Genomic DNA, 25,728 nt, shown 5'->3' with positions numbered 1-25,728 from the left:
TTCATATGTTATGGCCAATACAATACAAATATGATGACACACGCACACACAAAAAATATACAATATACAAATATAGCATCTGAATCAGAAAAATTGCCTTACTAATATTGGCCAATTCAGGTCAATGACAAAAATCAACATTCACTAATATTGTCCAGTACCAATATGAAAACCCATGGGTTTGCGCATTTCTACTAACTATGCAAAGTAGAAAACATGTCAGCACAGAATATGATGATAAAACTTTATTTACAGTGTTTAAATAACATCAAAACATCATACGGGGCCCAACAATATGTAGCTAGTGAGGACAGGAATGAAAAGAAACAAAAGATGGATGACATTCCAGCAGCATGACTCAAAGGAAGAGAAAGATTGATGGAGAGAGAGTGATAGAGGACAGTGGAAAAAACAGCTACACCAGGATACGAGCAGAACTTGGACAAAGGGACCAGCGCTAACTCAGCATATGCATGAGCCATGTTTACAGACTCCAGATATGGGCTAGTCTTTCCCAGAGCGTAGTTTGGCATGTCCATTTGTCTTCGTGTTTGGAAACGGCAAATACATATCTAAAGAAAGGATGGGATTTACATAACACTATCCTGTTTATTTGGTGGGTCATCTCATTGGGATCCACCTGAAATGGCAGAATGGAAAGAGTTAGTTCTGTTTGGGAGCAGGTCCAGGATAACACAAGCAGAAGATAAATCAGTCTCTTCCCAAACTGGAGAAGACACATGTGGCAATGGAATGTTTCCAATGCTGAAAATGGATCAGTGTCATTTTTCCTATATGAGAACGAACAACATTTGTATTTCTGGATTCATTCCAGAGCTGATTTAAACAGGGGAAACCTCTTTATAAGGATGAAACATAGAAAAACAGAAGAAGGATTAAGTTGGCTCTAGGACATTTATCAAAGGTTTAATGCCCTGTATATTGTCAGAAAAAATATATAAATACATAGTAATTCTAGGGGTACAATATCTTGTTGTTGGGGCAGAACCCTCAAAGGGACATATCTAAACCTTATTTACCCTGAAAGATTCATAGGAGTAAATTTATTGTTTATATTATTACTCTAAGGTACTAATATTTATCTTTTAAGGTAGCTAAGGTACTTTAAGGGTACTGCCCCAGTGACAAGCCATTGAACTCTTAAGATACAACTGGACCATTTGACACGTAGGTTGCTTTGTCTATATCTGGCAAACTTTATCTAGATCTACATTGAGTTCTTCTAAATAAGGGATGATTGTCTTGATATAGCACTAGATATAATGTTAGATCATCTCATCTAGATCGGGTTATAAGGAAATAACAAGGATGATGGTCAGAGGTGGAGTCCTAATATTTTTAAGTCAAACATAGATAAATCTAGTCTTGGACTTAAGTTTCAGTGACAGTTCTCTCATGAAAATGCATTTGCTTTCAGACTAGACTTGCATGAAACTCTGCTAGTGAGCTTTGGGTGAAAGCAAGTGAGATATAAAAGAAAAGAGGGGCAAAGAGACAAGAAGATGAGAGAATCAGGGACAGAGACCTTGTCTCTTTGGAGGCTTACACTAGAACAATGTTAACACAGGAGAGCAAGTAATGGTCTCCACGTGGGTCCCATTCCACATAACACCCTGTCACCGCCATTACCACTGCGGCAGCAAATGTTGACCAGAGCGCCAAACTGGCAGGAAACAGAAACTGATAGGGGACAGACACAGGAATCGTCTACAATGCAGCCACTATTTTCTTTTGGATATGGGGGATGTCTGCAAGAGCATGTGTGTGGAGTACCAGGACAAAATTCAACAGATGCAGCCCTGGTGCCAGCCATAATAAGTGCAATCTCACGACCCCGTTGTGCTTTCCCAACATCCTCTCAGCACGTCTGATATTTAATCATTCTCTCTCCCCAGAGCAGGGAGCCCCTTCTGGGGAACGGGAGAGTGAGGGGCGGTGGACAGGGGCTTAGAGCACAGCTGAAGGTGTCCTTGGTCTGCCAGTTTGCTTTGATACCCCAGGAGGTCACTCGAGATCACCACTGACCTTGACTCACATTATTAAGAAGTCTTTGAAGAACTTTCAAAATATGCCGCTTACCCAAACGCCCATTGTACTGTTCTCTCTGCTGGTTTTGTGTGACAGGGTTCACAACTATCCCATCCAACCTTGTATAGTTAAGTTGTATAGTAAAGTTCTCACCTGGTGTCTTCACGGAGAGAGCTGCGTTCTTCTGTAGGTCTCGTTTGTTATCGTAAGACGGGTGAGTCGTGCCCCGTAGTGGTCCACAATGTAATCTGACCCATCTGATGGACCCACGATCTACACCAGAGCAAACGGAATGAGTCTCAAATGTCAGAGCAGCGTAGGGAGACCTACAGAACAATGTAATCTTTCACCAGACAATTACATGATTCCACATTACACAATGATGAATACCAGGTGGGTTGGTAGGGTCTATCATCCTCCTCAGATGGCTCATGCTCATATAATTGAATTGTAAGACAGTAATGCCGAACTGGAAGCAATTTAAGTTTAACCCCAGGCAGTGCTGTAATTGAGGTTGCTTTTGGAGTCCTGGTGAGGAGGAGTGTCCCGAAGGACAGTCCCCTGATCAGAGCTTTAGCTATGAGCCTACAGCTCAAACTGGGGCCCATGCCAGTTCTGAGATCAGCTACTACCTAAACAACATGCTTGGACTGATGCACAAACATGGTGAAACAGCTTCCTGCAGGCATACGTGCCCAACACCTGGCCCGGCCGGCTCTGCTCCACTCCCGCTTTGGGACGGGATGATAATGAGAACACACATCTGGTAGAGGGAGAAATGTGCCCACCAAACACAGACACTGAGTTCTACCATGTCAAGATTAGCGCTTGTCTGACAGCGGCCCAATACAAGCTATTTCCTTTTGCAATGGTATCGGCCGAGAGTTGTCTAGATCTGTGTGGCAGTCAACTAGAGTTTCATGTTCTCTCATAACGTTAACATTCAATCCATAAAATTTGCTTGATGCCTCCACTTTCAAACCTAGTTTCGCAGCAACATTAATCTTGCATCATTACTTCCAAAAGGAAAAACGTGGGGCGACTTGCGGGAGGGGATATAAATAACAGTAACGTCCCAGGTGTTTATTCATTAGTTGTCAAAGATGCATTTCCCGGACGACGTTGCTCTTAGCGGAGGTAGTTTGTGTATAAAATATGAGGTTTTAGAGAGGAGCGATGTGTGCAAATGGGGTCTTGAGGCAAGGGTATACTCTTTATCAAAAGTGTCAAAATTTTAAAAACGAATAGGCCCGACAGTCGACAGCTAATTGAGAATGTTAGTGCGTGACAGCTTTGGCTGCTAGAGGCACTTCTTAAAAGCATTGCTCTCCCAGGGCCTTCAATAAGACATTAAGAGAACAATAAACACTGCAGTGGCTCTGCTAATCAAAGCCACCCGGCCATTTAAAAAAATAAAGGCCTGCTTTATTTATCCACTGCGACTAGGAAAAAGCGGGTATTTCCGAGGAGGAACACAAAACGACTGAAGGAGTGATGATAAACTGGCAGGAGCGTGAAATTGTCAATGAATGGACAGGTATTGTTTTGAGGTAGTGCGCTGCAGGCGACTACTAATAATCAAACAAGGTATGGAGGATTTGAGCCGCACACTGTTTATTGAATCAGTAAATTTGAAAGAGACGGAAAGGCCAGAACTTTTAGTGCTTAAAAATGATGCATATTCCTGATAAACATGTCATTCTTGAGACGAACGGCAAATTTGGTATCATAACACACTGTCCTGTCCTGATCTTTTCCAACATGTTAAAACATGTCTGATGACATCAGGTCATTGTTCCCCCAGTGTAGAGTAGCTCAGACACATCTGAGCAAATCTCCAAAAAAAAAAAAAATGTTTATTTTCACTAGCAGCGGGAGACGCAAACATTTCCAACATATGATGCAGAAGTCCGCCAAATTCTAAAGTACATGTAATAATTATTCCTGGAGCCATCCTTTAAACACATAAGAGCTTTCCATAAATATCTGTCACCAGTGGAGTGTGGAAGTGAGCAAACGTCTCTTATGTATAGTTTCATTCAGGCCAGTGAGGCCTAATGAGAGTAGAGTGGGTGAGGTTAGGCCTAACAAGATGACAAATGGAGCTGCTTTTTTCTCTTGTCAGGTGTAGGGGGCCTTTAATAGGGGTTAGGGGTGTCCTGTGGGACCGTGCGACTCGGGACAGGACGAGGAGGCGGCGAAAACAAACCACGCTCTCATTAGCTCCTTTCACAGTGCTGGAGGCACTGGAAGAGAGACACAGGTGCCACTGAATACAAACACAAGCATTCAAGTACAAGTCAGTGCTGAGTCTCTGTGTCTGCAGCTCAATTAGGGGATTGTGGGTAAAGTGCCTCCCCTGCTAACTCCCCTAATATGGTAAATGTAATCTCGTAATCATTTAGAAGACACTTTTAACCAAAGTGACTTACAGTATATTTATGAAAGGTCTTGATCAAATGGCACAATGAAGATAGCTCATGCATCCCCCCTTGCAGGATTTTGAAGAAATGTCATATTTCACTGCAAAATTTAAATAAATAATATACATGTATATTAATATTATTGATAATTACAGCATAATAAAAAAATTAATCTATTTATATGATATAAATGTAATTTCTTTTTTTTTAATGACATTCATGACATAAAAAAAAAAAATCCAAAATCCAAAAACAGAATTCTGCCCTCAGTGAAAGCAAAGTACAATGTGAAGCGACACAATTACAACCAATCAGAAAGAAAACATTTGGGCAATATAAAAAAACTAAATCCTGACCAAAATGAAAAAATAAAATGGATCAACCTTTGAGGGAAAAAAAGCAGAAGGAAATGCATACATCAATAAATGGGTCAAAAGCCTTACCTGCATGGATATCAACATAAAGTCCACTAAGCTTCCAATTCCACAGAACCCCACAGTGCAGAATTTCAACAGGCCTGGAAGCAAACAAAGAGTGAGCCACACGTTAACCAGGAACATACTATCAAGCCTCCCGTCATAACCAGTCTGTGTCCAAAAACACTTGACCACAGAAAAACAATTTTGAGGGCAAAGCTATTTTTCCGTGCACCTAAGGAAGTGTTTATTTTTTCATGCTTGCAGTAGTGCAGACTACTTCTGGTGAAGTTTTCAAACCACTGTGCAAGGTTGTTTAATCGGCTTGTTTCCATCTAGGATTTTGTGTGGAATGGTATGTCATTTAATTAGCATTTATGAGCAAAGTTTATAATGTCCATGCAACTGCCACAAAATAAACAATTTAGGTTTAAATTTATGTAGGCCTACTTGGATGTCCACTGAGTGCTCATTTGAAAAACACAGATCTACAGTCCATTAAAAAACCTCTTCCATCCTGCGATTCAAACATAATTGCTGCTAATCATCCCTAATATTACTTATAATTGGTCTTTGAGGGATTTAGGCATGTTGATTCCAGGACGGATATCAAAAAAGCCACCTGCAGAATGTCTTCTCAACAAGTCCAGGCCTTCCTTTGAATCACACCTGGTCTGGACTGACCTCAGAGCTGCTGGGCAATTACTCTCTCAATGAACACGTCTATACACCCGACTCCTGCGCAGTGTGAGCCTGCCTTTCACAAACTCCGGTGCTCCTGGACAAAGAAACCGGGAACAAGGGGGACCTTCAAATGCCCAGGCCCTTTTGTGCTAAAGCAGGTGCTTAATTGATCAGGAAGTCCTTAAAACGTGGAGAGAGGCAAAAAGACAGCTTCCCGCTGCATTCCGCCTTGGGATTTAGATGTACGACTTGAACTCATCTGCAAGCAATGACAATAATTGCACTATGGGATAGACGAACACCATGAGATCTGATGGTAAAGGAGAACTGTTTTAGTTAATTAGTTGTTGCATGCTGATTCGTTTTGTTAAAACAGCTGGTGCCAAAAAAGAGCAAGGTGCTCGGAAAAGGGTCATCGGTGGGTTTCTCACATGTTCTGAAAAGCAGCGCGTGATCTACAGTTCTATAAGGACTGATATTGTTGGCCTCACATGTGAACTTTTCTTTAAAGCGCTACAAACCTGTTACATGACGTCAGTGTGTGCGGGGATTTCTCTCAGGAGTTTATTTTCAAAACAGGCGTGGACCTGGTGGGGATTGTTAATACTGTTGTCAAAGGGGAAGGTTTAGAGTTCCTCTAACTAACTAACAGAAAGGCTAAAAACCATTTTAATAACCAGTCTTTGATCAAAACTTTAAATCAATGTTTTTTTGGCTTTTAAACCATGGCTGATGGAGGCACTCCCACACAACCTATAAAGAACATATCCAGGTCACATGTCTACCTAAATTCAAGAGCATTTTTATTTATTTATTTGTTTCATTTAGACATTATTTTCATGACAATTAAGCACATTTACTATTCCCTATACTGATTATCATTAATATGATGTGGTAATTATTTATTGCATTGTAGTAAAAAAATAAATAAATAAAAATATTAGTGTTGTTATCATTAACTAAAACACACACACACACACACATATATACATATATATATATATATAATTATTATTTTTTTTATTCAAATAAAGCTGACATAAAATATAAATATTAGATAAAAAAAAACTTAAACTAGCCAAAAATTTAAATTGCTGCCTTGGCAACTATCTTAAGTACTAAAATTACTAACTGAAACAAAACTAAAACTAAAACAGAAAGAAAATTATATCAATTTAGAATAAAAAAAAAAAAAATGATGAAAGCATAAAAAAAACTAAATATTAAGCAAAATAAGATGAAAACTGAAAACAATAAAAACTTAATATATCCTAAAAAATAATACTTATTCTTTTAGTTACTTTTGCAGAATAATAATTAAAAAAAACAGAATTGAGATAATATGAGACACCCTGCTCTCTAGATTGCATTACGAGGTTTGTGCATTAGGAAAAAACATATATTGGTCGATCATTAATATACAGTTATTTTGGTTATTGTCGTATCTTAATCATAATATTTATCAGTATATATATCCATAATTATCATATCAGACCAAATTTCCATGTCAGTGCTGAAATGTGCATCTGCCTCTTAAAATCAAGAAGTGCAAAAAAAAATATCAAGATCAGTGCAAGATCCAAAAATCCATCTGTATGATTCTTATTCTGAGAACATCTGGTGAAAAGGTGTGTCCTTGGATAGGATACAAGAGATGATGTCAACAGCAGAATATCCAGGACTGATTGTGTCTGTTCTAAAGGTCTCTGGTGTTTCAGCGCAGCACAGGCATGAGATATTTTCATTATTGATGGGTAAATGGGTGCCAGAAAAAGGTGATTTGGGGCTACGGCACACAGCCAAAAAGAAAAAAAAAGCAGCGTTGGATCCATGGCCTAGCGGCCTACACATTTAGCCAAGTTTGAATCTGGTTTGCGACATTTACAGATTTTACTTTCTATTGTTTCCTGTCTTAAATCTCACAGTGTCTATAAAGAATGGACCAAAAAGACCAACAATAAATGTCAAATAGTACGTTCTCACCCAAGGCTGGATATCCCAAGTAAAACCGATCCGCCCCAATCCATCCCAAGAAGAGTGACAACGCAAGAGCTACTTTGTATGAGTAACCACTCCTAATGAAAAACAAAACACATCCATATTATTCAAAGATATTCACAGACTATTTACAAATAGGAATAATCCATACTCAAAACCAGAGTAAATTTGACTTACACATTTCGACACGGGATGCTTTTGTTGAACCCGACCTCTTCACCACTGAATTTAAACTGTGTTCCATTTGACAGCCGACAGCTGATGTTTGGAGCTGGTAGACATTCCACTGTAATGAAACTAATCCTAAGTTTCCATAGTCTATTACAACATTGTAGTGCATAATATATAATTACAGTGAATAATTATAATGATTGAAATATTGTATGTATGTATGTATATATATACTCACCTAAAGGATTATTAGGAACACCTGTTCAATTTCTCATTAATGCAATTATCTAATCAACCAATCACATGGCAGTTGCTTCAATGCATTTAGGGGTGTGGTCCTGCTCAAGACAATCTCCTGAACTCCAAACTGAATGTCAGAATGGGCAAGAGGTGATAAGCAATTTTGAGCGTGGCATGGTTGTTGGTACCAGACGGGCCGGTCTGAGTATTTCACAATCTGCTCAGTTACTGGGATTTTCATGCACAACCATTTCTAGGGTTTACAAAGAATGGTGTGAAAAGGGAAAAACATCCAGTATGCGGCAGTCCTGTGGGCCAAAATGCCTTGTTGATGCCTTGTTGATGCTAGAGGAGAATGGGCCGACTGATTCAAGCTGATAGAAGAGCAACTCTGACTGAAATAACCACTCGTTACAACCGAGGTATGCAGCAAAGCATTTGTGAAGCCACAACACGCACAACCTTGAGGCGGATGGGCTACAGCAGCAGAAGACCCCATCAGGTACCACTCATCTCCACTACAAATAGGAAAAAGAGGCTACAATTTGCACGAGCTCACCAAAATTGGACAGTTGAAGACTGGAAAAATGTCGCCTGGTCTGATGAGTCTCTATTTCTGTTGAGACATTCAGATGGTCAAAATTTGGCATAAACAGAATGAGAACATGGATCCATCATGCCTTGTTACCACTGTGCAGGCTGCTGGTGGTGGTGTATTGGTGTGGAGGATGTTTTCTTTGCACACTTTAGGCCCCTTAGTGCCAATTGGGCATCGTTTAAATGCCACGGCCTACCTGAGCATTGTTTCTGACCATGTCCATCCCTTTATGACCACCATGTACCCATCCTCTGATGGCCACTTCCAGCAGGATAATGCACCATGTCACAAAGCTCGAATCATTTCAAATTGGTTTCTTGAACATGACAATGAGTTCACTGTACTAAAATGGCCCCCACAGTCACCAGATCTTAACCCAATAGAGCATCTTTGGGATGTGGTGGAACGGGAGCTTCATGCCCTGGATATGCATACCACAAATCTCCATCAACTGCAAGATGCTATCCTATCAATATGGGCCAACATTTCTAAAGAATGCTTTCAGCACCTTGTTGAATCAATGTCACGTAGAATTAAGGCAGTTCTGAAGGCGAAAGAGGGTCAAACACCGTATTAGTATGGTGTTCCTAATAATCCTTTAGGTGAGTGTATGTATATATATATATAGCTACAATAGATACAATATATTACATAATTACATTAGTACACAACATTATTACAACATTGTAGTGCATTATATATAATTATAGTGTATTATTTTAATTATTAAATATATATATATATATATATATATATATATAAATATTAAATATATAATGTTACAATAAATATATTACATGATTATGTATAATTATTATATAAGTTTAAAATAATTATCTATAAAATGTTAATGTTCAATATAAATGTATAATAATATTGTAAAAAAACTATTAATGTAATATTTACTATTAATTATACATTATATAAATTATATATTAAAATAATCATATTGTAATATTATTTATAAAATGTATATGTACACACTATACTGATCATAATATTACAAATATTATAATATATGTATACGTTAAGTACTATAATACACTTTTTAATTATACATTCTATATTATTTACATGACAAATGTACACACTACATCTATATATAGTGTAGAACAATTACATTTTATAGTGTACATAATTTACATAAAACATTTTTCTAAACATTTAAAAACTTTTTACAATACATAAAAGTATTGTAATTATATATTATATGTATTATATATTACATGATTATATTATTAAAGTTAGTATAAAAATGTAACATGATAAAAAATTATAACAAACGTATACTATTAAATGTGACCATAAGATTATTTATATTATGATTATAAAAAGATATAATGAAACTATTTATTATAAATTATATTTTATTTTATATTGTTATAACATAATTTAATTATTTACTAAATGTTTATTTACACACTACAATAACAGCATTTTAAATAGTAAAAATGTACACAGCTGACCCACCCCAAGCCAACCGGTCCTTGCAGTTTTCTGGTTCTTGAGTTGCATCATCTATTTTGGGTTCTTTACACACATACATGAGCTCTGTTAAGGAGAACTTAAGTGCCATTTAATAATGAAGCAACATTGAAGCTGATTTCCAATAGTTATGGGGGAATGACTCATGAGCAATCAGTGGCAGTCAGTGGCGTTTATTATTCGTCCGTTTAACACTTATAGATATAGAAAATTTAACCAGTGTGGGTATTTTTTAAACAAAAACATCTGCAATGTTCAAACAGGTCTAAACCTAATTAAGCTCATGCAATGTAAGGCATAATGAGTATAACTTTCTGTATCACTCAATATAAGATTGAATCACAAATCTAAAACACAACACCTAATATCTGTTCCGTCATTATGTCAAACAATGTTTTGTAAGTTAAATAAGTACATTTATATTAAAAACAAGCACCATTAACAGCGACAGTTCTAGCTGACCGACTACTGTTTAAAAGATCGCTATATATTTACGCGGTTTTGAAAGGATATTGTCCCAGCTGCAGTTTATCACAGTTGTCCACATCATTCCCCAGGCTGTGAATGACAGTCAGGCAGAAGGTGAAGATGATCAGCAGCCGTGTTTTTGAGCGAAAGCGCAACAAACTCCTCCAGTGTAACGCCATGTTGAACTGTCACGTGACTGACGGAGCTCTTAAAGAAACAGTGCACTAGATTCGCCGCACACATAGCGTGTAAGTCTCTCGTAATTCTCTTATTTAACGCCTTTAACTTAATGTATATACTTAACAAAGCCAGCTTGTTTCGTTAGAGCAAGTTTGCATTTAAAACCAAATATCGGTTCAACTTATTCGCGGTGTTTGATGCTGATAATCAACTTTGTAAGCTGCTAACTGCGCTAGCCTGTGTCACATAATGGGGATTGTATTGCGAAGCAGGAGCACGTTTGTGTATTTTCATTCTTTTTTAAGTTATTATTTATTATAGATATTTGAAAACAAAGTACGTTTCGATTTATAAAATTATTCATTAACGTCTCGTTGTTATTGCACTGATTCCAGAGCGGTGACTCGGGTGTTTTATGCGTATGCACCTGTTTGATAGCGTTTATGTAATTTATATTATATGACATTAAATAAATAATGCTTTAATTGAAGAGTATTAATATAAACATCTCATTATCCTTCAGTTACATGGTGGTTTCTTTGTTAACTTGTGTTTAAACTTAAATAAAGTTCACGGAAACGTGAATGCTCACGCACTTCCTGGTTCCAGGTGAGACTCGCTCAGGTGTAAACACACACGAACAGACAAAACAGGACTCAATCTCAGCCCTAAACACTACCTGGAATGCTGGATTGTGTTTGGTGAGGGATTCCAAATCGACAGAGGTTTGATTCAACCTCAAGACCAAGTGCATGGGCGAAAATTGTAGGTAAGTAAGGTAGATACTCTCACTTTTGTTTAGTTGGCGGTTCACGTGAACTGAAACTACCAACTCCTCTTTTAAAAGATATCTTTACAGGTTATAGAAAAAAATACTTGAGTCCTACATAATAAGATGCATTAATTTCTGTTTGATCACATGAAAAGAAATGCATCATGCCAGCATACATTAAGTAAAACTAAGATTTGCTACCATCTTTTGGAGAAAGATTGATGATTTGTGAATTATAACCTTTGCATGGTTTCCATTTTTTTATGGAAAGTGGAAAAAAAAGTCAAAGTCATCATAGAAATTAATATAACTTTAAAAAGTTTAATTATGAGTTACTGTATATTTAATTTGTGTACATAGAATAAATATGAAAATGTTTGGTACAGCTCATAAAATTATTTTCATTACTGATATTAATTACAATAACAGCAACTATTACAGTTGCATTGTTTTTATATATTTCTCTACATAACAAATTTGAAACTTCAACTATTTAGTCTGTCAACCATTAAATTATTATTATTATTTTTATTAGTAGTAGTAGTATTACTTACATTTGTAATAATTTTTTAACAGAAATTACACTCAAAAATAAAAATTGTAATGGATATATTTTCCCTAAAATAATTTTAAAAGGCAACTAAGTAGCCTCATTGAAATTAGTATTAGTAAATGCCATTATTGAATTGAATTGGACGCCTTTATTGTCATTGTATTTTTCGGCATACAATGAAATTAGGAGCACTGCGCCTGACTTGGCGTTAGAGAAACAAACACATGACCAAAGACAATAAATAAGACTGTACAGTACAATACAATTTAAATAAGTAAATACAACAAGTGACTGAGTCTTGTTATTCACATTTAGCAATCTGAGTAAAGTGACCATTTATAGTATTGCACGTTGGCCTTCACATTGATATGCACATTAAGTTCATTAAAAAGTACAGTTTGAATGGAATAAGTAACTGTGGGGATTTAGTGAATAGATATATCATTGCACATATTATTATTGCAAGTGAAGCTATGATTAACAGTGGAGTTGCTATATACAGTATTGAGCAGAGTATATACAGAATATAAATAGGAATGCAATTTAGGGATTATATCTACATTATAACAAGCAGCAGCATAAGAACAGTGGTAATAAATACAGTTGGATGAGTGTGCAATAGTATTGTTAAACAATGTATTCTATGCAAAATAACAGTAGAGAAATAGAACGGTAACAATTTTAGACAGTTTACAGTGTGATAGCTTGAACAATGTGCAGTCTGTGCAAAATATGATTAGTGCAAATACATGTATGTAAAGTACTGTGACCAGTGCAGTAAGAGAGCAGGTGCAGGTTAGATTATAAATACATGTTAATTTAATGTCAAAGCTCAAAGTAAGGCTGTCTTTAAAGGTTTATGTGTTACCACTAAATATACTATCTATCTCATTTAGTGCCCCTGAGAGATAATGGGAGTGAGCAATGATTTCCAGGGAGGGTAGTGAGCAGCTAGTGATTAAAAAAAATATATATATTGACTGATACATTTTGAAATGTATTTCCATCCACTTTCACAGATCAATCTGCACTGAATTTCCAAGATAACGACGATGTATGAGAACGTACCGACAGGTATCACTCATTTTTGTGATTTTTTTTTTTTTTTCATCCAAGCAAGTATATAATGCTTTAATCCGACTTAGCATGGTTAATATCTTGATTGTGTGTGTTCTCAGTGTCTGCTTCCGAGCGGCAGCAGGTGCTCCAGGCCTTGGAAAGACTTCAGTCCAAGCTCGTGCAGAGAGAAGAGTGGACCCACAGCGACAGGCTCGGCACGCTGAAGGAAGCCCTGCAGAGCCCTCTGTTCGGCCACATCCTCACCCTGCAGCACTCCGTCAAACAGCTTAAAGACCAGGTGAGACTTCCTCTAAATGAGATGGATAGTACAGTATATTCAGTGGTAACACGTCAACCTTTAAAGACAGACTTACCATCTGCTTTGAAATTAAATTAACATTTATTTATAATATGCATGTTTTGTGTTGTAGTTAATGCACTATATCGTTCAAAAGTTTGGGGTTGGTGATGCTTTTGAAAGATGCTTTTTGGAAGTAATCTCCGGTGCTCAACAAGGCTGCATTTATTTGATCAAAATACAGTAAAAACAGTAATGTTGTGAAATATTATTACAGATTAAAAGATCTGCTTTCTATTTTAATGTATTTTAAAGAGTAATTTATTCCTATGATGGGGAAGCTAATATGCTGATTTGCTTCTTAAGAAACATTTCTTATTACTATCAATGTTGAAAACAGTTGTGCTGCTTAATATTTTAGTGGCAAGCTTGGAAGTGTCAGGTTTTTTTTTCAGGATCATGTGCAATAGTTCATGGGATGAGTAGTTTATTATAAAAAAAAAATAAATAAAAAAAATTATTGACTGATTGGGTTGTTTGGTTAATGTCTTGTCATGCAATTATTAAATGTTTTTTAAATACTGATGTATAAAATAAATGAAAAAATTAATTTCAGGAACGTCTATACAAATAAAAATATGAATACATCAGTAACCCTGTACAATAGCATTATATATATATACATATATATATATATATATATATATATATATATATATACATATACATATACACACACACACACACACACACACACACACACACTTAACAGACGAGCGGTTCTGGTATATTCAAATAGGAATATGAAAATCATAGTCTCAAGATATTTCTAATTATTTTAAAGTATTGTTGTATTTCTAACTAGATTTTGAAATTTTATGAAGACAAAAAGTATATATATATTTATTATTATTAACTATTGAACATTATATAGTGTTAGAAATTTGGCAAGTTATTGATGTTGACGGTTAAATGCACTATTTATGTTTCAGTGCATTAAAATGGTAAAGAATGTCCAAGGTCAGACAAAAGCGCATTATGTTAATGCCAAATCAGGATAGAAATCACGACATTTATTTAGACTCGAATAACTTAAAAATAAATGTTTGTTTTGCCTCCCAACACAGTGTGCTGCAGTGAGCATGTATTTCTTATCCAGATACTCGAGATGCTGAAAGTCCCTCTTTGTATTCAGTCCGTGTTTTTATTGACACAAGAAACCTCTTTACAATAAACAATTCGCAGACCAATTTAAGATAATGGCAATAACAGAAGCTTGCCTTCATATTCTAAGTGCTGGGAAGGTCAGACGTGTGCCTATGAATGCGTCAGGTGAAAAACCTATCAAGTATATCGAGGCGGGCAACAGCCAGGGTTTATATCAAGCCTTAATATCTACTGTCTCAGTTTGAGTAACTGCCTTGTCTGAGATGTATCAGTGAAATAGGCTGGAACCTGCTCTGTCAGCCCAGACTAAATAAGCACTAGACTGATAAGTTCCCACAGTGAGAGTCTAAAGGTCATTAATACATTACCTGTTGGGGACTAGCAAATACTGCAGAGGAATTTATTGATTTTTTTCCCCCCTTTTATTTTTTTCCCTTCCTTTCCTCTGCCTGTAGGACATAGTTGTCCCTCTGTGGGCTGTTTTATATTTTAGATGAACTGTAAATGATTTATCTTAAACTATTTGGATCAGCTTTGAGATCGTGGTTGAAATAAACTCTTATTTATTTATTTGTATACTTCAAACAGCCAGGTTTTCATTTACAAATTCATAAATGGGCACAATTTATATTTGTATGCATAAACATAACTTAAACAACCATGTATTTCAGCAATATGCGTTTTATACAGTATTTGGTAGAGGAATTATTTGGATAAGCTATTTGAACGATAACGCTTGCGTCTATGTATGTGTTAATTTATTTCTTTATAACTGTCAGGGCCTCTCCACTTCATAGCTTGTTGTAAGACAAATTTATATTTGTCTTTATAACTCATTTGAAACATTTAAATATTTAGTCCAACTCAATAATAGTAATAATTATTATTATTTTTATTATTAAGCTGCATTTCAAACAAATTTTTGTTGCTGTTATCATTGTTGCTGTTTTTGTTGTTATTGGTATAATAACATTTATTAATTATATTATTTTAATAATAATAATTTATAACAAATTTCAATTTGTTTATAAATAACATATATAAACAATTTATATTTATCTGAATAACACATTTGAAACATTTAAGTATCCAGCTCATGCATTAAATTAATAATAATAATAATAATAATTATTATTATTATTATTATTATTATGATAATAATAATAATTATTATTAAAATAGATTTCAAACATATTTATAAATAGCCATTATTGTTGTTTTTGTTATATTTTTATTATTGTTATATTTCAAACTTACTTGTAAATACTAAGTGCAATTTATGTTTGTCTAAATAATGAATATGAAACATTTAAATATTTGGCCTAACACGTGCATTTAATTATTTTTAATAATATTACTAATAATAATGATTATGATGACGATGGTTATTATTATTCTTAGTCAAATAGATTTCAAACATATTTATAAATAGCCATTATTGTTGTTTTTGTTATTTCTATTATTATTATATTTCAAACTTACTTGTAAATACTAGGTGCAATTTATGTTTGTCTAAATAATGAATATGAAACATTTAAATATTAGGCCTAACAACATATCCATTAAATTATTATTATTAATAATCATTCAAACGTATAGTTGCAGTAATAATAATGACTATTATTATTATTATTACATTTCTTTAAATTATTTTTTGAATCGCTTTAGAATTAACTTTTTCCTCTCCACTTTGTAGTTAAACAGCTTGCCGCCGGACACATGTACTGAGTTCAGTTTCTCCAGGAAGGGCCAGCTGATCGTCAGTGCGAGTCGTCCGTCCAGCAGCCTGGGATCCGTGCTGTCTAACAGTACAGCTGCAACTAATGCATCTTCTGAGCAGCTTCAGAGATGGATACACACGGCCGCAATGGTGGGATGTCATTTTATGTAGTTTTTCTCTAGATAAACTGTTGATAAAATGTTGAACATCATTTCTATTATGTTTTGGTTCAGCTTGCGTTGTTTATACTATTAATATCAACGGTGCTTTCTCTTTGGATTGTTTAACGCAGGGAAGGAAGACGGAGCTCATCAGCCTGCAGAAGCCATTATCTGGAGGTCTGGGTTTCAGTGTGGTGGGCCTGAGACCAGAGGGGGTGGGCAGTCATGGTGTGTTCGTCAGACAAGTGCAACAAGGGAGCGTCGCAGACAGGTGAGACGAGACCACTGTACACGTCACATTCGACAAATATCTGCATGTTGTTTTAGATCATTTTCTTTGATTAGGACATACTGGAATAGATGTTTCAGATAAATTAGATTTGTATACAGATATAAGTTGTACCAATTTATGAATTTGTTTATTTAAAACTAAATGAATCACATAGATAGTAATAATGATATTTCTTATCTCCAGGGATGGAAGATTGCAGGAGAATGATCAGATTCTGGCGATTAATGGGATTCCTCTGGATCAGAGCGTGACGCAGCAGCAGGCCATTGCTCTTCTTCAGCAACAGAAAGACCGAGTGGAGCTGGTGGTGGCCAGAGACACAGCGGTCAAACCCCAACTCTCTACATCTGGACCCCTTCAGACGGTACGGCTGTTTGAAATGTCACCGCATTGTGTTGTCCACAGTGTTTAACTTGGAATCTGTATCAATCATAGTTCTCCAGCAGTTGGGGAATATACTTTGAAACTGTAACTTGATAGTTTACAAATCAAAATCAGAAGTGGCGTCTTTATGGCGCAGTAACATCAAATACTCACTCACTTTTTAGACGTGTAGCTAAGTCCCTACTGTTATCGAGACTCAAATCCATGACTTTTGGGTTACAAGTCAGACTCTTTTACAATTATGCCACGACTGCCCATCAATTCTCTCATGACTAAAAATCATTGCATCAAACATTCAGGATATTTGATAAGACATCGAAATTGCAGCCTGTGATCACTTCAAACTATCATTGATAGGGGGAAAAAAGCATGTTCTCTTCCTCAGAAAAAAATAACCACGTTTTGGTTTGAAATGACAAGAGGAAGCGTAAATAACAGTATTAGGTAAACTGGCCCTTTAAGTTAATAGCTATATAAGCTGGTTTCCGCCACGGAGTCAGTAGAAAATCTAAATTAGGTAATTTCTCGTGATTCAAAGATTTTATCTCCCAGTTCTGAGATTTTATCGTGCAATTCTGCTTTTACGTTTTTTTATTCTTTATTCCATCGTGGAAACAAAAAACAATCTCGGAATTGCAAAAAGAAATTCAAAATTCTGAGTATAAATCTTGCAGTTCTGTCTTTTTTCTTGCAGCTCTGAGTGAATTGCAATATATTAAGTAGCAGTTGCCTTTTTTACTTGTAGTTTTTTTTATACAGTGGTGGAAACGTGCTTCTATAAGTAGCATGAGTACTTTTATGTAGGAAGGGGCTATTAGTATTAGCAGTAACAAATTTACTTTCTTTTGGTAAGATTTCATTAACATTTTTAAATGCATTAATGAAGTGCAAATGGGGTTTTTGGCTTTGGTTTTCAAGTTTAATCTCACCTATTGAATAAGGCCAGCATTTCCTAAGGCCTAGCAAACTAAGCTTAATTTTTATATTTGTGACGTTTCAATTTCAACCAGTTACACAAACATATACAGATTATCAAATCCAGTGACAGAAATTATAACAAATTGCTTAAGGGTCTCGATTTAACCTGCCTGATCTATAAACAGTAATTCAACCTAAACTAGGAGCATATTTATTTGTCGTGTTCCTGTTCTTATAATGTGATCCTCAGGAAAATAAAGCCATTAGAACATCCTGTTATAACCGTGTCTAAAAGAAGGAGAACGAAATGCGCAAACTTTCTCAGGTTCATCCGAAAGACCTTTGTACCACCGAAAGAAATAAACTCGGAAGAGGAAGAAAATGAGGCTGGAAAGACCAACAGCCAGTAGATGAACTGCATTAACCCTAGCCTTCAACAATAAACACAACGCTTCCCTCTCGTCTACTTTAATTAAGTACCCAAATTTAACCACTCTCAAATTAAAAGTGACTGCACACAGCTGGAAAAATGACAGTAGTTTTCATTTGGTCTTTACATTGCAAACTAGGTTGTGTATTTCTGCTCAGTTTCTGCTTATTTTTTCGATTTGAAATGTTTAAAATCCTTAATTCGGGGGCCATGTCCTCCATATCAGAGCCAGACTTTGGTTTAATTCATGTGCTGTTCCATTTCAGAGCTGTTTAATGGAGCAAAAGTCTGGTTTTCGTTTGATTGCTTGTAGCCTAGCCAAACTCTCTGTCACCAGATGTCAACAAAGTAGTCAGTGCCGCTGAACTTGTTTATAAGCCATATTAAGTGTCTGTTTGTTGCTCTCTATAAAATAAAATAGATTTTATCGCAATCATGACTCAACACTGCAAACGCAGAAGGCAGTGGAGGGTGCAGAAGGCTTTGCTAACACATGATTGTCAGATTGTTGATTGTCAGCCATAATTTATACACACTTGTAGTATTTGTTGTTGCATATTTAATTCATGCTAATTAAAAATAAAAATGTCGTATTTTTATTTTTTTTGGTGATATTTTAATGTTTTGTTATGTTAAAACAAATGAATAAATTGCATTTATTTATTTTTAAGATATTTAGAATTGTAAATTAGTGTGATTAACGATTAATTTGCGTGCACTTTTGTTAATTTACTATTTTTAATTATCAGCCCTATTTTATACTTATTTGTAGAAGTCCCACGTTTAATTTATACACATTCAAAATGTCATTTTTTTTTAATTTTACTTTTTAAAATTTACTTTTTAAGTAAAACTCCAAATGCATTGTTTCTTTTAAATACCTGTCAATCTGAGACTTGGGAATCACTAATGTCAATCATCATATGTCGGCTTAAAAGCTTGGCAATGAATACGTCACTCTGCAAGCATGTGTTATGTCCTCTCACTAACCCCATATTCAAACAAACCTCCGCCATTTCAATCTATTCTCTTATCGTTTAAAGCTGAGAAAATATTTATCTATTTAAGATTGTTAGGACCCCAAGGGATCACTGCTCCATTCCTTAAATGGAGGAGAGCGAGAGCAAATGTAGCTGAGGTATATTTTTCCTCACTTCCCCTGCCCTTCTATCTCTCTGTAGAACCAGACCTCTGAAGCCCTTGAAAATATCTTGGATCCTAATTATACCCTATTGGAAAGTTTCATGCATGCTAGACTTGTTGCACTTCTTTGGAATTCCCACTACTGGAGGAATAACATCCAAGCCTTTTCCCAAGGGAGATGTTTCCTGCCTCCCACAATGGCTTTCTCATTTACCATCGCTAATGTATCGATGTTTATGTAAGCTGCAGCCTGAAGGAAATGCAGCTGTGTGTGGAAAGAAATATAGCTGTATATGTTGGGTTTGGGTCATCAGTGTTTGCTGTGTTTAAACAGATTTATTGTAGGATTGCCAAGTATGATCAAAGGAATAGCATACTTAAAAATGAAATGAAATAATAAAAAAATATATTGAATTATACTTTTTGAAGAGCTATAATTAGTTAAATGGTTTTGTATTTTTTTTATTTTTAGATTTTTTTTAATGTTGCCTTTTTATTGTTTTATTTTTAGTGTTTGTTTATTATTTTATTTTTAGTATTTAAAAATATATATATATATTTTTATAAATGTGTTTTGTTTTGCATTTTATTTTTGTTCTGTCTTTTGTTTCTTCTGTTTTGACATTTTTATTTATTTTTGTTTTGTTTGTTTTTTTTGCATTTTGTTTTTGTTTATCAATTTATTTTTTAGGTTTTTGGTTTGTGCATTTTAGTTTTTGTTTTGTTTTTGTTCTGTTTCCTCAACTCAAATGTTTAGATGTTTAGCTGCAAAAAAGCTCAAAACACAAAACCCAGTGCTAACCACATCCATATGTATGCATTATGCAACATCATACAAATTGCATAATATTGACTGATTTTGAAGAATGACAGGTTTTTTCTTCTATGATCTGATCTGTACACTGATGAATCATGACAGAGGTGAATTTCAACACAAGTCAAGTAAATCTCAAAAAAGGACTTTGGGGACTCAGAATGAGACGACTTATCTCCAAAACGGTTCTTTTCTCCTCACTACTGGACAAGCGCTAGTGTAAAGCTTTGTTTCGAAAAAGAGCGACAGGACGAACAGCAGAGGAGGGGTTTCATTAGATAGTGAGAAAATTGCAGAGGTAGTCACCCGGCAGATAACGGCCTGGTAATAAGAGAACAGAAATGTAATGATTGCAATCCATTTATATGAGCCCAAGGAGACTTGGGTGATTAGGAGTGCAGCTGACGTGAGATCACAAATACACTCGTGGGCTTTCATGACCCTGACATTGATTGGCCACTGCGGGATCACACCATTAACACGTTCATTAGCATTCTGTGCCCTATTACGACTCTGAAGCAGGAAGTAGTCACAAGTCTAGGATTGTCAATTGCTCCCTATTTGGACAATCAAAGGTGATTGAATGGATTATTATGACCAATGCCCACTGACCACTGACCTTGAAAACGGTCTCCTCTGTGTCTTTTTTTAGGATCAGTGGGGACACGTGGAGGAGATCGAGCTGGTGAATGATGGCTCTGGCCTGGGATTTGGGATTGTTGGAGGCAAGGCAACAGGAATGGTTGTCAGGACCGTGTTGCCAGACAGCGTGGCCGATAAGGTTTGTGTTTGCATCTTCTACACGTTTCCTCAATGCATTTTGCTAAAAATTACAGGTAATTTCTGAACCATTAAGTTGAGTTTATATGTGATTCAGCAGTGTTACACCCAATGCAATTTAGAATGTTCTTCACTAGAATCACAATGTCTGATGCATGAATGAATCATTCTTAATTTTTTGCAAAAGACAATTGGGTTGACATAACTTTGCGTTCCTTTGCAAAAATGTGGTGTTCCACAGAGAATTTGCACTGTTTAGTAAATCTGGCCTAAGTGTTCACTTGCAAAATTGTTGTGTTCCCCTGAGCAACTTTGCGTTAGCTTGCAAAACTGTTGCGTTGCTCCAAGAAACTTTTCGTTAGATTGCAAAACTATTGAGTTCCTCTAAGAAACTTTGTGTTCTCTCGCAAAAATGTTGTGTTCCCCAGGGAAACTTTGCATTCTCTCACAAAACTATTCCCCCAATATATTTTCTATTGTCACCCTATTGCATTCCCTTGAGAAACTTTGCGTTCTTTCGCAAAACGGTTGCATCCTCTCAAAAAAACTGTTGTTTTCTCCTCCTAGTTCATTTTTATTATAATTTTTTTTTAACCATCATCTTGTTTCTTTAGGGGCACTGTACATGTGGAATTTTGTGCATATATTTATATATAATGTATAATATGTATTACTTTTTTTTTTGTTAAACTAATACAAGTGTGTTATATTGTTTTTTTTCCCAATATAAAAAAATATGAAGTTGACATTTAGATGTTTAATGACAACAATAGGGGAAGAGTTATAAGATGAAAAGGTACAAAAGTGACTCGTGAAGTAGACATCATGTAGGACGGTGTACAGTATTTGTGTGTTTGCAGGAATCTTATTAAGATGACTTTTTCTGTCCATATCTTCAGCTCTACTGCAAAGTATTTGACGTGGGAACTTGAAAAGCAGATAGTTCAATACACACCTACTGATGTCAGCTTTACTCTCTTCAGTGCTTAGCCAGGAGGGACAGAGACTGGAAAACAACCTGTCCTGGTTTAGACCCCTCTCACACACACACACACACACACACACACACACCCCTCCTCTTCTCCCTCCCAGTGTACAGAGCTCAGGCAACAAACCCCTTCTTGTTCAAAAGGCACATTGCTTGCATTTCACACATCAGTGGATCTTATGCTCCAAAAAAGCTGTCAAAATCAGGGCTTTGTTATCCATGGCGTTTCCTATTTCAACCTTTAATGGCTGCGGCGGGCTTCAATGCACTCCCGCTGTCCCCTGCACAGTGGCAGGAACAAGCTGCCGAAATTTTCCCTACGCAAGTTGATGTATCAAACGGCTTTCATGTCTCGCGCTGCACAAAGACGGCTGTTTTCCTTTCTGCGCTTTGTGTAATCAGGCTTTAGTCCTCCCCTTCCTCTCGCCATTCGTTTGGCCAGTCTGCCAGAGTCCTAGAAAGAAGAATACATCTCACAGCTTTGGCTGACTGGAAAGGGCTGTGAGGAAAGGCCACGTAAGAGTGACACAGTTATTGTGGATGTTAGACTTTTGGCTCCTGCACCTGTGAATGATGGAAACAAATTAGGTTGTAAATGTGAGATTTGGTTTAGGCATGCATTGGGAGGTAAATTATACTTTGGGGGCCTGTAATAATGACTTGCCTGCAATTGTTAACAGGTATATATAGATATATATATATTATATATATTAAAATAAATGAATAATATATGTAAATGTATTCATTGAATTTTAGAATTGTATTATTTTTATTAACATGCATCACATTAATTAAAATAATACAATTCTAATATTTATATACATACGCTTGCAGTGTATATATAATATTATTAATTTATATGAATAATTGTCATTTTTAGCAATATAAAATAAACTATATTTTTGTACTACCAAAATGTACTCCTTTTAAGTAATAATGTACTACTCAAAGTTTTATATCATAAACGTGTGTCATATATAGATGGTAGTATTCAGATATAAACAAGTATTATTTTTAACAATATAAAAAAATACATTTAAATAAATCTAAAGTAAATATAAACAGCGCATATATATATATATATATATATATATAAGAATATAACATTCAATATAAAATGTAAAGAGAAATATATCATTTTATATATTTTTTTACAAATATTTGAGAAATAAACATCAAATTTAAATATAAACATTTACTGTGTGTATGTTTAGCTATATAACGAATTGCATATAAAATAAAAGCATATATACAAATATTCAGATATATATTTATGATTTAAATGTAAATATTTCATTTTACATTTTCAACAATATATAAAATCATTATTTAGTTTAGTTTTGCAACAATCATTGTGAATAATGGTAATTACAGAAACAAAAACAACTGGACGCTTTTCCAAATTGTCTTTTTTATTTTTTATATATTTTTTTTTTACAATAATTTGAAGTGGGGGGGGGGGGTGCGTTTTATTTATTTTTTATTTTTTTCCTGGATGGATGGATCTAATATAGATGAATGGATGGATAGATTCACCTCATGTTCAATGATGTCAACTTCTTCCTCTTTTCTTTCATTCACCTCCAGGACGGGAGGCTGAGAACAGGTGACCACATCCTGCGGATCGGTGACACGTCCACTCAGGGTCTGGCCAGTGATCAGGTGGTGCAGGTGCTGCAGGCCTGCGGGACCCATGTAAGGATGTTGATTGCACGAGACCCTCTGGTGGCGACCCAGCCTCCTCCTCCACCTCCACCTGCCCCCGCCATGGCTCCCGTCACTTCTCTGCCACCTCCACCTCCTGTGCCATCCCGCAGGGGCAGCAAAACGGTATAGAATAAACCACCTTTACATAAAGCCATGAAGTAATATACAATTATATTTTTACATTTTATATTTAGGAAATTTTGCAAAAATTATAATAAAATTTTTATGATGATTTTATGATATTTATGATGCATTTAAATTATAATTGTTTATATAGCAGAGTAGTATTTGTTTTACCACATGTAATTTTTGCTCAACTTAAATAATAAAAATTGTTGTAATAAAAATTTTAAATATGTAATTAAAATAAAATAATAATTGAAATATTCAAATAAAATAATCACTGAAATAATTTTTAAATAAAATATTTCAGATGTATTTCTGCGATGAGAAATTGGAGGAGGAATTTGCTTTATTTTATTTTACTTTATAATTTCTTCTATCATTATTTGGATTATATTAATTTTCACCCCCAAATTCTCTTAACTGTAATGCAAAAATATAATATGAATTTATTTATAACTATTTAATTTTTTTGGTTGACAAAAAAACAACAAAAAAACATTATTTTACAGTAATTGTATAACTGTTCTATAGAAATGGGAATCTAATCAGAGTCACTAAGACTTTTTCATAATGTACGCCTAAAGTACATCCGAATGCCTCATAGTAATTTCTATTAATATTTCTATTGATATTGATTCTATTGTTCTAATAACGGGGCCAAAACATGTTTTTGTATTAAACCTGTAACAAAAAAAGCAATGTTTGGAAACAGTTTAACAAATGGCAGTATGTGATCTGTAATGTTGCAGCCAAATTTGGAGGGCTTCGAAATCCATGAAGTTGCATTAAAAAAGAAGGAAGGCCAGAGCCTCGGGATCTCCGTAATCGGACACAACGCTTTGACCACTAAGGGTAAGAAACATATTTTGCCTTGTTTTCCCAGAAATCCAACAACTTATCAGTATGCGGTTAATTAATATTTTCTTGCATCTCTCGTCTCTGTTGCATGTCAGATGCGGTGGGGGTCTTCGTGAAGAACGTGGTTCCAGGCAGCGCCGCTGAGCAGAGTGGGAAAATCCATGTCCACGACAGGATAATAGCTGTGGGTTCTTAATCACTTTTTAATGAGCTCTACCTTAATTAGCCACGTATCCATACAAGCGCACTGACAAAACAGAACGCCAGCTAAGCGAGACTTCTCTTTCATCTCACGTTGATTCACAGTTTAATAAGAACGAGTTTGACCGCATCCACACTCTCCCCAGCTTCACGCTAGGCTAATCAGTCCCACTGAGGCGACTTGGAGAGCCGGTTAGCCGGGCCTGAAGTGACTTCTTGATTGTCTTTGTGTCTGTTTGAACAGTTGGATGGCGTGAACCTCCAGGGATTCACCAACCAGGAAGTGCTGGAAGTAATGAAGCGGACAGGAGATATCGTACACCTTACCCTCATTAGGAAGATCAACTCGCCCATGAGGACAGTCGTAGAAAAATCACTAGATAAAGGTAAAGTGACATGGATTGTATTAGGATCAGATCTGTACCTACAGAGCTGTCATTCAATTAAAAAAACATTTTAAAATAAAATTGGTTAACATTTTATCAAATAAAATAATAATAATAATAACAATAAATGCATTTGTAAGAAAATAAATAACGTGCAAATTTATACATGCAAAGGATGCAAGCTTGTACGCGCAGTGAGAAGATCTGTGCGTGCGCTCATCCGAAGCAAGCAAACACGCGCCTCAGAACGCATGCAAAT

The 25,728-nt window shown here is 35.5% G+C and overlaps 2 protein-coding genes across 16 annotated transcripts in view; one reads left to right on the top strand and one right to left on the bottom strand.

Moving 5' to 3' along the window:
• Positions 1 to 232: 232 nt before the first annotated feature.
• tm2d1 (TM2 domain containing 1) lies at positions 233 to 10,735 on the bottom strand. Of its 3 annotated transcripts, XM_059544024.1 has the most exons (7): positions 10,578 to 10,735; positions 10,050 to 10,123; positions 7,748 to 7,856; positions 7,556 to 7,647; positions 4,916 to 4,989; positions 2,203 to 2,322; positions 233 to 640 (listed from the first exon to the last, which is right to left on the bottom strand). In XM_059544024.1, the coding sequence occupies exons 1-6, from the start codon at positions 10,709 to 10,711 to the stop codon at positions 2,212 to 2,214; spliced, it is 594 nt and encodes a 197-aa protein (XP_059400007.1). In that variant the 5' UTR covers positions 10,712 to 10,735; the 3' UTR covers positions 233 to 640; positions 2,203 to 2,211. The 3 variants fall into 3 exon arrangements, with proteins under 3 accessions (XP_059400007.1, XP_059400006.1, XP_059400008.1); XM_059544023.1 differs by lacking the exon at positions 2,203 to 2,322; XM_059544025.1 differs by lacking the exon at positions 2,203 to 2,322 and having other exon boundaries at positions 10,050 to 10,130; positions 10,560 to 10,700.
• patj (PATJ crumbs cell polarity complex component) overlaps positions 10,677 to 25,728 on the top strand; it is a 106,633-nt gene continuing 91,581 nt past the window's right edge. For 10 of the 13 annotated variants that reach the window (XM_059544022.1, XM_059544020.1, XM_059544019.1 and 7 more), the window contains exons 1-12: positions 11,031 to 11,048; positions 11,322 to 11,481; positions 13,057 to 13,111; positions 13,216 to 13,394; positions 16,258 to 16,431; positions 16,574 to 16,713; positions 16,918 to 17,098; positions 21,076 to 21,204; positions 23,779 to 24,021; positions 24,774 to 24,876; positions 24,978 to 25,066; positions 25,328 to 25,469. In XM_059544022.1, coding sequence (XP_059400005.1) covers positions 13,090 to 13,111; positions 13,216 to 13,394; positions 16,258 to 16,431; positions 16,574 to 16,713; positions 16,918 to 17,098; positions 21,076 to 21,204; positions 23,779 to 24,021; positions 24,774 to 24,876; positions 24,978 to 25,066; positions 25,328 to 25,469 — 1,402 coding nt within the window. In that variant the 5' untranslated portion in view covers positions 11,031 to 11,048; positions 11,322 to 11,481; positions 13,057 to 13,089. Of the gene's footprint in view, positions 10,781 to 10,837; positions 10,928 to 11,030; positions 11,049 to 11,321; positions 11,486 to 13,056; positions 13,112 to 13,215; positions 13,395 to 16,257; positions 16,432 to 16,573; positions 16,714 to 16,917; positions 17,099 to 21,075; positions 21,205 to 23,778; positions 24,022 to 24,773; positions 24,877 to 24,977; positions 25,067 to 25,327; positions 25,470 to 25,728 lie in introns of those variants that run through there. The other 3 variants (XM_059544011.1, XM_059544012.1, XM_059544013.1) reach the window with 3 other exon arrangements.

This window comes from Carassius carassius, chromosome 48, assembly GCF_963082965.1.
Source record: "Carassius carassius chromosome 48, fCarCar2.1, whole genome shotgun sequence".
Taxonomy (NCBI): domain Eukaryota; kingdom Metazoa; phylum Chordata; class Actinopteri; order Cypriniformes; family Cyprinidae; genus Carassius; species Carassius carassius.
This window is presented reverse-complemented; position numbering and strand designations above follow the sequence as displayed.